The sequence below is a fragment of the Hylaeus anthracinus genome, unplaced genomic scaffold, assembly GCF_026225885.1.
Source record: "Hylaeus anthracinus isolate JK02 unplaced genomic scaffold, UHH_iyHylAnth1.0_haploid 3, whole genome shotgun sequence".
Taxonomy (NCBI): domain Eukaryota; kingdom Metazoa; phylum Arthropoda; class Insecta; order Hymenoptera; family Colletidae; genus Hylaeus; species Hylaeus anthracinus.
The window spans coordinates 9679711-9695563 of record NW_026535284.1 but is presented as its reverse complement, the minus strand read 5'-3'; the positions used below and the strand labels follow the sequence as shown (position 1 = coordinate 9695563).

The 15853-nt window shown below is 36.6% G+C and overlaps 3 protein-coding genes and 1 pseudogene across 3 annotated transcripts; 1 reads left to right on the top strand and 3 right to left on the bottom strand.

The window, feature by feature from the left end:
- The first annotated feature begins 1389 nt into the window (after positions 1–1389).
- On the top strand, positions 1390–2885 carry LOC128894408 (JNK1/MAPK8-associated membrane protein). Its single transcript, XM_054156123.1, has 4 exons — positions 1390–2191; positions 2269–2438; positions 2503–2579; positions 2652–2885. The coding sequence occupies exons 1-4, from the start codon at positions 1719–1721 to the stop codon at positions 2865–2867; spliced, it is 936 nt and encodes a 311-aa protein (XP_054012098.1). The 5' UTR covers positions 1390–1718; the 3' UTR covers positions 2868–2885.
- Positions 2886–2948: 63 nt separating this feature from the next.
- Positions 2949–6492, bottom strand: LOC128894406 (neutral and basic amino acid transport protein rBAT). Its single transcript, XM_054156121.1, has 9 exons — positions 6113–6492; positions 5269–5647; positions 4950–5191; positions 4752–4877; positions 4455–4681; positions 4182–4365; positions 3884–4110; positions 3264–3413; positions 2949–3177 (listed from the first exon to the last, which is right to left on the bottom strand). Exons 1-9 carry the CDS (start codon positions 6344–6346, stop codon positions 3102–3104), a joined length of 1845 nt encoding a protein of 614 aa, XP_054012096.1. The 5' UTR covers positions 6347–6492; the 3' UTR covers positions 2949–3101.
- Positions 6493–7896: 1404 nt separating this feature from the next.
- Positions 7897–10084, bottom strand: LOC128893759 (uncharacterized; annotated as a pseudogene).
- A 153-nt stretch (positions 10085–10237) lies between these two features.
- LOC128894407 (maltase 1-like) lies at positions 10238–13495 on the bottom strand. Its single transcript, XM_054156122.1, has 9 exons — positions 13248–13495; positions 12354–12533; positions 12122–12279; positions 11925–12059; positions 11634–11839; positions 11357–11552; positions 10836–11287; positions 10625–10765; positions 10238–10529 (listed from the first exon to the last, which is right to left on the bottom strand). The coding sequence occupies exons 1-9, from the start codon at positions 13411–13413 to the stop codon at positions 10328–10330; spliced, it is 1836 nt and encodes a 611-aa protein (XP_054012097.1). The 5' UTR covers positions 13414–13495; the 3' UTR covers positions 10238–10327.
- Positions 13496–15853: the final 2358 nt, after the last annotated feature.

The window sequence follows — 15853 nt, the reverse complement described above, 5'->3', positions numbered from 1 at the left end:
CTAACCAGGATTAGTGTAGGGACCGGAAAGGGGAGGGGAGGTAGCTGAGATAATTCTAAACTACAATTTTCTTTATAAAATATTTATAAAGAAATATAAAAAAACATATTCATAATTTCTTAGGATAGATAATTCGAAAATCGTGGTAAACGCTCGACTCGCCATCTAGCGGCCAACTCCCCGAAGCTGAACTGCGTGAGTGCAAGAGAGAACGGAATAGTGTGCGACTAGGACAGATCTATGCGAGAGAGAACGCAAGGGTGTGTGACAGGGATAGACCTATGCCCGCGAGTGCGAGGGAGAACGCAAGGGTGTGCGACAAGGATAGACTTATGCGAGAGAGAACGCAACGGTGTGCAGCAAGGATAGACCTATGCGAGAGAGAACGCAACGGTGTGCGAAAAGGACAGATCTATGCGAGAGAGAACGCAACGGTGTGCGACAAGGACAGATCTATGCGAGAGAGAACGCAAGGGTGTGCGACAAGGATAGCGACTATTGACACCACGTCATCGAATGCTAATAGACATTATCCTTAATTTCTTAACTTTCCACAGATAATTTATAAACTTTTGCAATCGTGATGCGAAGTACAGATCATTATCTACATTCAAGGACCACTTTTAGTTCGATTTTAATTACCATTAAGTAATTATCAATCATTATTGCAAGGTGGTCACATGCACGGCATCGCTAGTCCTCGCATTAATTGATTGTTTTTTAAACTTTCTGCAAAGAAATTATGCACTTTCGCACACCATAAATAAAGTCTGGATCAGTAGCAACATTCAAGGCCCATTTTTGATACGATATGATTTGTTATTAAGTAATTTAAATTAATAATAACATATGTTAACGTTCAGCGTGCCGACAAAATGGCTGTTGTAGTCGCTATCCTTGTCGCACAACGTTGCGTTCTCTCTCGCATAGATCTGTCCTTGTCGCACACCGTTGCGTTCTCTCTCGCATAAATCTATCCTTGTCGCACACTTTTGCGTTCTCTCTCGCATAGATCTATCCTCGTCGCACACTGTTGCGTTCTCTCTCGCATAGGTCTGTCCTCGTCGCACACTGTTGCGTTCTCTCTCGCATAGGTCTATCCTTGTCGCACACCCTTGCGTTCTCTCTCGCATAGATCTGTCCTTGTCGCACACCCTTGCGTTCTCTCTCGCATAGATCTGTCCTTGTCACACACTGTTGCGTTCTCTCTCGCACTATGCACATAGGTCTATCCTTGTCGCACACCTTTGCGTTCTCTCTCGCACTCGCGGACATAAGTCTATCCGTGTCGTACACCGTTGCGTTCTCCCTCGCACTCGCGGACATAGGTCTATCCTTGTCACACAATTAGTGCGTTTCTCTCGTACTTACGCAATTAAGGTTCGGGGTGTTGGCCGTTAGATGGCGATACCCGTTACGTGATGGTATTACTATAGTTTATAAACGTATTTGCCATAACATACAATTATAGTTTGAGAATAAAACATACTCTTAAACAATTAATATGAACCTGTAAATACTGAAATTTACAATATATATGATCATAACATTATACTCGGTGATAGTTTATTACTTTTCTTTCTGCTTAACCTCAAAATGTATGGATCTGTTTATAACATGAATAATGATTGTTTTCACACGTATTTTTCGTGACTGCAACAGTTTAAACAGTTGTCTGAACTTTCTTTAAACATTAAGTATATCTTATTGAGTTCTCCATGTGTTCAGTTCTGAAACCAAATGCTTTAAATTTGTTCACACGATGCCCTGGATTATATTGTGGAAGAGAATTATTGCTCGATGGAAATTGGAGCGATTGTGGTGCATGTCCTCGAGGATTTAGGGCAAATTTATCTTCAGTATGTGTCCCTTGCGAGGACGAGCCTATGTTCTACGATTGGCTGTATCTCGGTTTTATGGCGTTATTAGCATTAGTGTTGCATTGGTTTTGTATTGACATGGTATCCATGAGGCGTAACTTACCGAAGGAAGTGATAGCCTTACATGCATCAGCTTTATTCGAAGTTGTTGCTGCAGCTCTTATTACTTTGCAATTGACAGATCCTATAGGTACTTTTGGAATTATATCCTGCAGAGCTACTAAACTTTCAGACTGGTACACGTTACTACACAACCCTAGTCCTAATTATGAAGAAACTCTACATTGTACACAAGAAGCAGTTTACCCCTTGTTCGTACTTTTATATTAGTTAAATTATAACCCTAATCTTTAACATCATGAATATTTATCTTTTATTGAATTTTTAGGTACACAATGGTTTTCGTCTTTTATGCTCTAGGAACTGCTATTATGTTATTGTTAAGGCCATTGATAGCTAAGAAATTTTTACCAAAGCAGGGGAAATTTTCAATTTATGCTGCTCTTTACTTCTATCCAATCTTAGCATTACTACATGCAGTTGGCGGTGGTTTGATATGTAAGTAGATCAATCTGTATTCTATTACAACAATATATCTCAAACATTCTTAATTCTTTTACAGATTACTCGTTTCCATACATAACGATAACGTTATCTGTTTTGTCTAATGCAACACATTTTGCATTTAAATTAAATCAGGTACAATTATTCAAATGTATCAAAATATTTCAATTAGCATAGATTGTGTTAATATACATTTATTTTTTTCAGACAATGAAATCATTATTATTGAGCTCTGTATCAGATATGAAAAATGTAATAGTCATCTTAGGCCATTGGCTCCTACATGGATATGGCATAATGGCTGTAGCGACGCTTCGTGGTGTTAGCGTTCATCCAGCGATGCTTGCTTTAGTACCTTTACCTGCGTTATTTTATGTTCTTACAGCTAGGTTTACAGATCCACATAAACTTCACATTGAATAAATATTGTTACAAAAATTACTTATGTAAGATTAATAGAAGGTTGAAAGGAGAGGTTTTATGTTACAGGGGTAAATGACGACATTGTATGTTCTTGCATCACATTTAATTATACGTGCACACTTGCAGTTCACAAAAGTAATACATGACTGCATTTAATACATAAATGCCATTATTCGAGATAACATACGAGAGATTATTTTTAATAAGTAGAATGTTTCGTACGCTACGATTAATTTAATTCTTTGGCACAAACGTTAGAACGACCGTGCTCTTAGCTGATATAGGAACCTTGTTAGAGGGCAGCTTTGTCCTGCAATAAAAAGAATCTCCCATTTTTAACAACCGGTTTTGATTGTTCTATAAAATTAAAAAAGAAATGATTATACGATTTCTTACCTTATCGTATCACCATCTTGTACATAGTTAGGACTATGTGCAACCACGCTAACTTCTTCTGAAATTTGTGGTATCATGGACAAGTCTACTACAGTAGGCTCCTCCGCTGTTTGGTATGCTACCAGGTAGCCAGGATTGCCACTCTTTAACCTGAGCATTTATTTATAGTTTCAATATAATTTTAAAATTGAATATACAGAAATAATATATTAAATTAATACGCATGCAATTTCGCTAGAACGTAATAACCATTAATCTACAGTTATTCTACAAAGGATGCATTCATACAATATGTTAGTAAGACTCACCAGCTCCTTTGTCGCATAGAAGGAAGCGTGGAACAGGGCAAATTAATCTTTGGTTAGTAAATTACATAGTACATTTGTGTGAGTCGTGTAAGGTGTATGTTATTTGAGGTGTGGCATCAAAAGACGATTCAAATGATTCATAGCAATTGAGATTTAAATTAACCTTTAGTTAGTTCTATCTTTTAAAAGTTTCAACGTTATTTACACGGCTAGTAATTAGCTTTCTATCAGTAAATTACAAAGGATGTTTAGTCTATGGGTTAGACATGTTTGAATGTTAATAATGAATTATTTATAATTCTGTTGAATTACCTTGTGTAGACAAATACACTTCCATTAACAGTCTTAAACGATGTCTCCCCATAAAGGAACGTCGAACTGTGTCGCGATTTAGCCAGAGTTGCGAATGCCTCTTTTGCAGATAAAGTATCGTTCAACTTCAATACCGGAGTACCAGGTAAAAGTAGCGTCATTAGCGTCAAACTATCTGCTATATCACCAGGCATTCTCTGCCTCAAGCTACTCTTTTTACCGTTAAGCTAAAAGAAATACGCGATATTGTAGATTTATGACTCGATGAAAGACGTTGATTGATACTATGGAAACTCACATCCCAAGCAGGCCAAGAAGTAAAGTTGAGCCATTGCGAGAAACCTTTATGCAAAGTTGTAGCGTTTATGCTACTATTAGCAGTAATAAGGAATTGAGAACTTTGTGGGATATCAATCAATTTCTTTTTTTCATTGTAAACTTGTAAGATATCAGTTCCAATATCATCTTGAAGGGTGAACAACCTGAAAAAGTATTATAATTAGCAAATTAATTACAGGACAAACACGCGGGTGAAACCGCGGGGCATAGGTAGTCAATTGATATAACTGACCCAGTATTGGTGGTTTCATTATAAACTGTTTCTTGCCATGTAGACAAGACTGCAGCATTTTCTGGACGACCTCTCGTATAGGCGTGTACCAACGAATCATAATTATCTGCTTCGGTAGGAATAGTGCTCCTGAACTCATCGTGAAGTTGTGGATCTTCGGTTAAATATTGTGTATTGGCTAAACGGAAACCACTGACGCCTATCTTCAGCCAATGCTTTAAAACGTCCTGTATTCAAGATGGAGTATTATTTAGCGTTTTTTTGATTGTAGTTTGTCAAAATTAGTAACAAGCTTACAGCAAATTCTGCAATTACTGCTGGATTATTGTAATTCAATTTAGGTTGAGTTTTATTGAAGTGATGAAGATAATACTGTCCTCTTTGTTCGTTCCATTCCCATGCAGATCCACCATACAAGCTTAGCTGAAAGTAATATATATTGTGAAAGATTGTGTACAACGAAAGGAGTGTAGTTTTAAAAAATGTGTAACTAACCCAATTGTTAGGTGGACTACGTCTACCATCAGCTGTCTTTCCATCTGCCCAAACATAGTAGGATGTGAATGGATCTTTTCTTTCTATAGATTGTTTGAACCATGAATGTTCAGTTGATGTATGCACTGGATCCAGTTCTAAAATAATATACTGTTTCTTATATTTTGCAGCCTCTATGACAGCTTCCAGATCGCTTATTGTTCCCAATTGTGGTTTAATATCTGTGAAATCTTCTACCCCACCTATAATTTAAAGTAGTATGTGTCAATGTTTTGTGAATGTAATAGAAAGCAAATATAAGAAATACATAATTATATACCTGTTGCACTTTCTTTAATTACGGAAGCAAGAGAGATAGCATCCACATTTTGTTCCTTTAAAGTATCCAATAAAGATCCCATTTCTCTCAAGTTATGACTGCCTGTTTCAGCAGGATCTAACTGCACTATAGGACTAGTTTCCCACCATTCCTTTGGTTTGGGTGCAGAGCATTTCGGTGCCATTGCCACAATAGCTATAGCACCAGCCAACATGGCAAGCCAAATCAACCAAAACGTGATGAACAAAAACCATCTCAATTTAACCCAGAATGGGTCATTAGCAAATTTCATCAGCTCTTCCTTGCCCATTCCCGAAAGGGCCTGTTTGACTGTTTCAATATCGATCTTGGCATCTCCATTCTCAGAAATAAATTTTATCTATATGTAAAAAAACAGTATCATATACATTCTACTTGAATGTTTGATGAATCACGAGTCATTTCTTCGGAATTTATTTTGGAATTTATCCTCTTATCGCAGGATGATGTAATAAGAAGATGCTATTACTTTTGAGTGTGTTCATTGTGACATAATAATAAACTCAACAGATTTAGATACAAGACAAGATACAAGACTAAAGAATTGGTATTTAGATCAATTGCTTACTATTGAAAAGAACAATTGATTCTCGGAACAAAGTAGATATACTGACTACAAAACAAAAGAAAAATTATGATTCAAAGTTACAGAACAAAAGAATATATGTTGAAACGAACGAGATTAGCAATATTGATAGTTATACAACGACAAAAATATTGTCAATTATGGACGACAAAGAAGCGAGGCTATCGATCGCGTGAGGTTCAAGGCGTGTCTTTAAAAAAACGTGCTATAATAACGTACCATATCTGTCGCTTCTTTCGTGGGAGAGACTTTGCTCTCCTCTTTGAGCATTTTTTCATGGACCCCATCGTCGACTTCATTCTCGTTATTCGGTTTCCCCATCACGTTATTCTCTGTACTAGGTTGCCTGTTCACGTCGTCGTCTGGGAGCGTCTTGTACGTGGCAACAACTGCGGTTTCTTTCGCGATACCGTTCGCCTCCACACTCTCTAAATCCAGCCTCCCACTCTCCATTGCAACCAGTGCGGATCTCAAGGACGTATTCGAACGATATCACTGATTACGCGAGATTTGCCACACACGTGAGAAATCCTTTCTCTCTTGGCGAAGCTTCCTCGATACCTTACCTGCCCTGAACTGCTTGGAACAGCTTGGAACTGCTCCCTTGGGGCTTCAGTTTCTAGAATGATGGGATGAATGTGGATGAATGCATTTTACCCCCTCTGACCAGTTCCCTCGGTCCCCTATTTGTCGGTTTGTCCTGGCCTATTTACTTTTACCAATACAAATGCGCAGTACGAGTACATACAATCAGGGACGACCCTTTTTAACACGTTCGTCGCCACGTCACCCAGGAATGGGTGACAGGACTTTCTATTAAGGAACTAAAAAAATAAATTTCAAAGGTCAGATAATAATGAAAATAAGTCTGGACAGGTTTCGTGTATTTGCCGACGTTAAAAAATTAAATGCTACGAGAGATGTTCAATTATCTAATCTACAATAGTCTCGAGACAAAATTTTAAGTGTATAGAAATTTTTACGAGTTTTAGCTTAGCAGCTAACGTGTTAAAAGTTCCGTTTGTTCGTTCAACCGATTATCTATCCAATAATTCATTTTCTTTAACACGTTTCCCTCTACGACGATATATGAATAATAAATCTTTCCAAAATCTATCACCTAGAAATTGAAGAAGTTAATTCGGGAAGCTGAGGTGTCAAAGAAAATAAATTTGGATAAGATCCGAGGCTTGCATTCGTCCTTTAAAACATTCTAATGAATTCACGGTCAGGTTACAGCATATTCAAATCGAGGGATACTTTTGATATGCATTGAGAGCTGAAGCATGGCATTTGGAATGCATAGATCGATAGTGGAAATGATCTTGCACAGGGTTCCATTCTGTTGTAGCCCAGAACTGACGTAAATGCTTCGATTTCAAATCGATAGATTCGAACAACGCCATAGGCAATGAAACAGTATTAATGCTACGATTCTTGTGTGTATTGTTAGATTTACAGCTGTGTTTATTGTTTGAAGTACAGTGATAAAACCTGGATGTATATGTAGATATTGTAAAGAGGTCTGATTTTTAGTTGGTAAATAATTCGAAAGTGAAGGATGGAACTTTTCTGAGGTAGTCTTCGCTTTTGAGATAATCGATATCGATAATGCGTGGGACACATTCGTGGTTATCTAAAACTATGTATAATGAATCCCAATTACAAATGTTTATATTTTGTAACTGGATCGCAGATTTTATGCATTTATATATATTTATGCATATATTTATGATTTTATGCATATATATATAAATACATTCTGAATATGTTTAACATATGTTTCTTTATAATATCTATATAAATATAATCAAAAGCCTGTCCCATGGATAAGAATCTTGGAAATATTTTGTAATGAAAAGAATCCTTTAAATAATCAAGTACTATCGAATTCTAACAATATTAGCTTGAGCATAATTAAATATTAATAAAAATTAAACATTACCTCACGACGTGACCAAAGAACACTGACCTGGAAACGATTACGATCTTTGCATATAAACCCATAAGACATACGTGGCATCCAAATTTGCATATTCGGCAAAAAAGTGCAAGCCGCGTATATTTAAAATCGTTTATCTCAAAAAGGAAGACTCGATACAACAAATTTATTTTACATTTACACAAAATTAATCAAAATTAATATATATATATAATTATGTCTTTATTTAATTCCTTATACATATTCGCGTTCAAGGGAAACTTCGCCAACCTAATCAGGCATTCCTGCGCTTATCTTGCATCTTGTTGATAGCACAGAAAATATACTATCATTATGGACACATGTACTTTTTATTTGCTGACTTGTTTGGTAACACTCGATTAGAAGTAGAAAATACATATTTCGCAGTGTTCAACGTCCGATATATTTACTGAAACATTATAATGTTATAAGCATGTGCTTGCAATACGAAATTGTTAATTAAAAATTGCAGAAAATATTTGTCGACATCTCGAATACTCACTGTACTCGTCACGTTCAAAATAATTTCTTCGTCGGACTTAGGGCACGTCTGCCACAAGTTACAACAATAAGATAAAATTGTTATAATAAATACTACTATCAATATGACCCATAAAGACCAAAATATGCACAGACGAACGTTCATCCAACTTGGGTCAACGGCAGAATACCTCAAGTCGTCATTTATCGATTCTGGAGAAAAGTTTTCGTATACGTCACTGGTCTACTTAATTCGAGTATCGAAACGCGTCGATAGAGTGTTCGTCTAAGGAACCTCGAAACTTTTGGCGGGATAAGTCATAAGAGTAAAAGTAGAGTAAAAATAGAAAATAAGCTACAGTATGATATTACAAGACAAAAAAAAAATAAGAAATATGGTACAGCTTAAATTTGTTCTTTATTTATTTAATTAAAAGTCTTAATCGATAATTGTTCGTTAATCCATAGAGTCTAAATCGATATCCTTGCCAACTTGGGACTTCCGGAAGACGCCGTGGTGGACCAATGGGCAAGTGGCCGCACGAGCGAAACGTACGTAACAATTGTTCAAATTTGAATTTGAGACTTTCCATTTATCGTGAAAGGTAATTGCAACGCGTACTTATCGTAATTGTGTTGTACAATGATGACATATCGAACCTGCATCCTTTTGTTTCTTTCTGGATCCGTAGACAAATTTACTGTAGAGTAGGTGAGTGGTTTCTTTCGATTCCATTGTTTTACATGCTCCTTTTCTTTTCGCTCGTACTCTTCGCTATCGAAGTGGTAGACTAACGGTTTTCTCAATTCATCGTGCTTTCCATTTCTCGTTCGTTTGCTTCCCGATACGACAGAGTTTGTTTACAAAAGAGTGACGCGATTTAAGTTTGACCGTCAATGATCGGTGTCAGAAAACGGGACACGGTTGCGAACGTGTATGCACGAGATAAATATAGACACTAATAGATATCAATTGAATGGCGAAATTGCTTTTGCCGCCCCTATTGTTATTTTTCCGTCACTCTTATCGCGCGGGGAGATACGTTAGAAGTGATTCAATGCGTGTATTTACGTCTCTTCAAATTCGTTGTCAAGTCGAGGACGGTCAGTGCACAACGGATAATTCTCATGTACAACGTTTTTCCTATACAGCGTAAACCACGGCGATTGAATTTTTGTAAAATATATAACATATGGGAGACACTTAATCTAAGATAAGTTAAGGTCATAGTGCGGTCTGTTTTTCTAAACAAAAATGTCACTTGTTTTTGTTCAACAGAATAATATTTTCTACTTTATCTCCTACGAAAGACTACTATTTAAATGCAATGACAGTAATTCAAGGCCATAAAACACATACAATGCCTACATTCCAATGAATGATTTTGAATGTAAATTATTTGCTTTATAAACTGCCATTAGAAAATAAAGAAAATAATCTACTATTCCATTGAACCAAAAAATTAATAACTGAAATATATAAATCATTCCACTTTGAACAAAAAAGAAATATCACCACACAATGTTCCCGATGAAGTCAAACAACTTCCCACTCCTTGCTTTTCAAAATATCTGCTTCAAGTGCCCCATTCTGTACACTTACCTACTTAGCAAGATCACTGTGTAGTATTTATATTATATATGGTTATATAAGTAATTCAATATTTTATATCTCCTGTCCTGTTACTTGTGACTACCTTACTAATCTTAACAGTAAATTTTTATGACTACCTCTTATTATTATTCATTTTAATGTACATATGACTAGCTTTCCATATGTTAACAGCTGGAGTTAAATGACGTCAATGTGACAATTTATTCTACGCATAATTTTGTAAACATTTGAATAGTCAAAGTAGTATGTGGATTACTGTCTTTAGATAAAAATAGATTCATTATTACTCCAAATTATTTTTATTTAAAACACAATAGGCATTCTGATTCATACATAATTAACTATTAATTGTACAAAGTCTTATTTACAAACATGTTCAGGATTTGAAGAATAGTATCACAGTAATAGTTGTTGTTAGTATCAACTGGAATATCATTGTGGAACCAGGAGCTGAGTTGGATGCTGATTTTTTTGTAGTTGTAGAGATGGAGGGAGTTGTTGTTTCTCTTATTTCTTGAGCTCTTATTACAAATGCAGCATTAGCAGTCAGTATGAAACTTCCACCCGACACAGGTTTCCTAGACAATACAGCTTAGTTTTAGTTAGAAGTTCTATCATTTTAAAAGATTTCTTGTTTACATTCAAAGTATTTGAATCAAAGACATATACTTACGTAGCTTGAACAGCATTACTAGAAGCTATAATGATTTCCACAGAATCTCCCAACTTTGGATACAATAAAGTCAAATTAATTTTCTCCAGTTTCAGACCCAGATTAATAATAACGATATATGTAGGATAGTCTTCAAAAGATCTGATAAAAAATGAGATTAAATAATTATTCAGTATATGCACTAAATATCTGATCTGATGAATATACAAACCTTTTTAATATAAATACACGATTATTATTTAAGGTTGCCAACTCGTAATCGCCATGTGTGAAAACCTTACTTTTCCTAAGAGCAGCAAGCAATTTGTATGTGTTTAAGTTACTCCGTTTCTGACATAGCACTTCAACATTTCTGTCTACATAGTCTGGATGAAGAGGGAGATATGTGGTTTTATTGGTTGAAAATCCTGCAGACACGTTAGAATTCCACTGCATTGGTGTCCTTGCAGGGTCTCTAGAATACATTTCATATGTTTCATTTGTCTTTGAGCAACCCATAGGGTCAATTGTTTCGTTCCATAACATTTTTCTATCCAACATCGCGATCTCTTCTCCATAATAAGTATATGCTTGACCAGGTAATAAAAGGCTTAGCATATGAAGACCATCAACGCGATTGAATCCAATTCTTGAAGCTGCTCTTGAGTTATCGTGATTTGAAAGCTGAAATTAGTAAAATGCTTCAATTCTATACACATAATAGGTAGCAATAGCAATGGTTGAGCTTCTTACCACCCAATTTGTTCTAGCATTAATAGGAAGTATTTTAAACCAATCTTCCACAACGTTTTTAATATGTTCAGCAGTACTGGTGTTTTGAATGCTAGTGATAAAACGGAAATTGAAAGGTGGAATTCCTTTGTGTGTTTCATTACCATAAAGAGCTACTAGTGTTTCATTTGAGTCATAAGATTCCGCGATTAATAATCTGTAAAGTAAGGATTACATTCTTCTATCACTAGCATTGCAAAATAAGCTCTAATAAAATTACGAATATTTTTATACATACTTTGAGGTTGAAGTTTTTTCTTTTACCCAATTGTCAATATATGAACGAAATGTGTATAAAAGGTTTGTATTTTCAGGCAAACCAGATGTATAAGTTCCCCTTTTTGTAACAGGTTCATCTCTTAAGTTTTCATCTTCAAATAAATATGATGCAGCAGTAATTCGAAAACCATCCACACCTTTTTCTAACCAAAATTTGAAAACTTCCTACAATATAAAAATAGAGCTTGAAGTATACATTACTTTTCTATTAAAGTAGAACATGCAACATGTTATATCGCGAATACTGTACCAGTAGTTCTTGCACCACATTTTTATTTCTTAAATTGAGATCAGGTTGGGATTTGTGAAATTTATGGTAATACCATTCTTTCCTTGTATCGTGCCATGTCCATGCAGATCCCTCTTCACTGCTATAAGTGCTTGCCTGAATACAAAAAGATTTACACCACACTGTCCATAAAATATAATTTGAGAATTACTACCTACCCAATTATTAGGAGGTCTCTTATTCCCTTCTCCGTCCAATGATCCCTTTGCCCAAATGTAGTAATCATTATATCTACCAGCTTTATTAGAGGACTGCAAAAACCACGTGTGTTTATCACTTGAATGATTAGGCACTATGTCCAAAATGACTTTCAGATCTGAAACAATTTATCCTGTTTCACATAATAATTTATTTAAGTTAAATCTGAGAGTTTCGATTATTGGAACTTACCACGGTCATGTGCTTGTTTCAGGAGTTCATCGAAATGCTCCAAACTACCAAAAAGGGGATGTATGTCGGTGTGATTGGAAATATCATATCCAGAGTCTACCAGGGGTGACGGGTAGATGGGATTCAACCAAATTGCGTCGATTCCAAGATCTTTGAGATAATTGAGGCGACTGATAATACCTGTGCATCAAGATATTTCTGTTTTATGAAGAAGAAGATATAAACTGTTTTGCAAGTATTAATGTTATTAATATATACATGTTGCAGGGAGTCTAAACAAACACCATAGCTATTGTCAATTAAAGCCACAGACGAGGTACAGAACCTCTGTATCTCGTCTGTCATAGAACTCCATGCAGAACAACGCAATGTGTTGTCAAAGCACGCGATAGTAGTTTCCGATTTTCGTAGTCGTCCACGTTTAATCAACATAATTACACTTATAATAAAACTTTCATTGAAATTAATATGATCGTAACACAATAACCTAATACACACACAAAATTAGACCCGTCGTACGACAATGTATCCATAGACAGATACTTTGTTATCGCTGGAAATACTGAAAGCGTCCGAAGTTATCTGACATAACTTCGGTTGGTACCTTAACCATCGAGCGATAAACGAGAGCAGCTTTACAGCACGTCAAACGAGACCTCTCCACGTATCACTCGCTTACGATATATTCGATTACCATAAGCGATAGTTTCAAAAATAGACTTCCACGATCAGCAATGTCCGTTCAACTTCTCTCTTATTTAAATACAGCGTGATAGCTTTCCTTAAATTTCAAAACACGATCGTAAAATCCTAATTTTCCCTATAAGATAGTTTCGAACACTGGACATCCTGAATACTTAGCTCACGAATGCCCTTTTCCAATTTACAACGTACCCTGTAAGTCACCCTCGCCGTCCCCGTCGCTGTCCTGAAATCCTCTAGGCCAGATTTGATAAACCAACGCGGTTTCCCACCATTCCTTGTCGTTGACTTCTTCGCCCTTTGCTCCCGCGAGCAATAGTCCTAGAATCAGTAACAGACGACCGCGAAGCAAAGTCATATCGACGATTTCTTTTAAACTTGACCAACACCCACGATTTAATCCTGTTATATATTTTTGTAGAAACCGGGTTATCGCTTTATCACCGCTATCGTCGCGGCACCTGTGACTTTATCATGCCTATTTTTTGTCCCCGAAACGCTGAAACCACGCCATTGTTTACGTTGATCGAGAACAGGAAGGTTTCATTAATATCTCCTTAATCGCGATAGAGTGACGGTAGCCTTTAGAAAAGGAAGGGCAGGGATGATTGATTCGATTTATATGTTACAGATGAACTGTCCAATAACCTATCTACAGGATGTTTTAAAATTCCTCTTACAGGGGGATTCCTGGTTTACCTCCTCAAAAGGCTTTTCATTGTAGCACGAAGCACGAGGAAACTCCTTGTAACTTCTTATTTAACTCGTTGAGTCATAGTAGCAAGCACGTTTGTCACCTTCTGCCCCTAGCTTTTAATTATTTTAACGAATTCGTTAACATCGAACACTATTTTAAGTTGATTTCGTAGAGTTCCTAGTAAAAGTCTTCGGAGTACCGATTTTCGAAAGAATCGATCAGAAAAACTCGCGACTCAAAGGGTTAATCTCCCTAAAGTAACTTGCATCGAATACCTTTTAACGGAATCTTTACGTAGCGAGCTATTCTAGAACTCGGCGCATCACTAACGATAAAAGAACCAACCTACGAAACCTTGTATGTATCCTGTTACTTCAGCTCCAACTTTTAAGTTCAACAGCGATTTATGTAAACAAAAAAGAGAAAGACATTAGACATTACATTGGGGCAAAGTACCGTGGAAATTCACATTACTGTCACCGACACAAGCACAAGAGGAGTGCAAGTAGATAGCTACGAGGAAGACGAATTAATCTTTCTCAGGTTCAGCTACAAAGATACTCCATGGGTGCAAAGTAACATCATTAGGATGCATGATTAATTTAGTAGAAAGCTGATGGATTATTATTCGCTTTAGAATAGAATTGCCTCGTCTGCGATACGTTACTTACCTCAGCGACGATTTGCGACAGCGTTCGCGATTCTGGATCCTTGGAGAAGCCTTTTTGCTCGCTTGGTGAGGCGTAGGTGGCCAGTTGCGTTGGACTAAACACGCTCCCACGTGATTTGGCGAATAATTGAACGTCGCGTAGGGTGGCACTCCGATAGAAGGATCCTCTATGTCCATTGAGAGACAGAGCTCTTGACATTCGTAGTGGACAGGGCCATATAGCCGCGTTATCGTTCGTCTCTCGTGAAGAAAAGAGAAAAATATCGATTTGTTTGGGGTTGGACGTGTAAAACGAGATCGTCAGATAGAAATAATAATTTTTTGAAGTAGTTACTTACAGAAGATAGGAAAACAATATTAACTTCCACGAAAAGAAGTTGGACACGTTTATTTGTTGAAAAGTTTAGGTAGATTGGTCATCGATTTTGTTTTTAAACAACATTACTTTATTCTCTTCGAGAATATTTAGCACCGTTTCGTAAACGTTGAATATTCACAATATAAAATAAAATGAAACCGTTATAAATATCAAGGGAGTCGCGTGTTCGACATAATTGGTCTAATTGAACTTCGTTAGCGACAACGATGGACGCCATTAACGAATGCATTACCGTTCCCAACATAATGAAAACCAACCAACTATTTGTCCACCCTGGGAACCTGTTAAGCAATGAAAATTAATTTGCTGTGATTTTTAGGTAGCCACACGGTATGGCGGAATTTTCAATAAAAGTGAACAATCCCGGGAAAGAAAAACGAGGAAACCTTTTGAACTAAATTGAACGGAAAGGAAAAAGGGCAGGGGACTAGATTGGATTGAAAACTTACCAATCACCACTCCAGGAGATTCGATCACCTTTGAATCAACCGGTGACATTTCCTTTGGATTAATTCAATCAGGAACTATAGCGTCGCGTTCGATTGGGAATTTTCATTCTTGGATTTGAAACACGCCGATTATTATTTATTAAAATAAAATTCGAGACTAGGTCAGCTATTGTTAGTGTACGAATAACAGTTCTCGATTTGCAAAGGGATTCGGTCGTTAATTGAGTTAAGCTTGAATCCTCACTTACGTGTCTCCTTATCTTTCTATTTCTTCGCAATAACTTATCGCCAGAAAGAATTATCGCGACACATTTTAGACGAATTCTTGGTAAAAAAAAATAGTAGCGAGAGAGAAAAGAAAAATGTGTAATGTACTTTGTAACCGCCGAGAGAGATCGAACGAGCGATATGTTGAGTCGTGTTCGTGCAACACAGGAAACTACTTAACGATAAAAGAGCGGCACTCGTTTGCGCGCCTCGTTACCTTTCTTATTATTTATCGAAGAGTATGTTTCGCGATGAAATAACAGGTGAATCGTGCCAGCTCCACGTCAACTCTAGCGACAGAAACGAGCGTGTCGCTAAATAGTCATGATTATACCC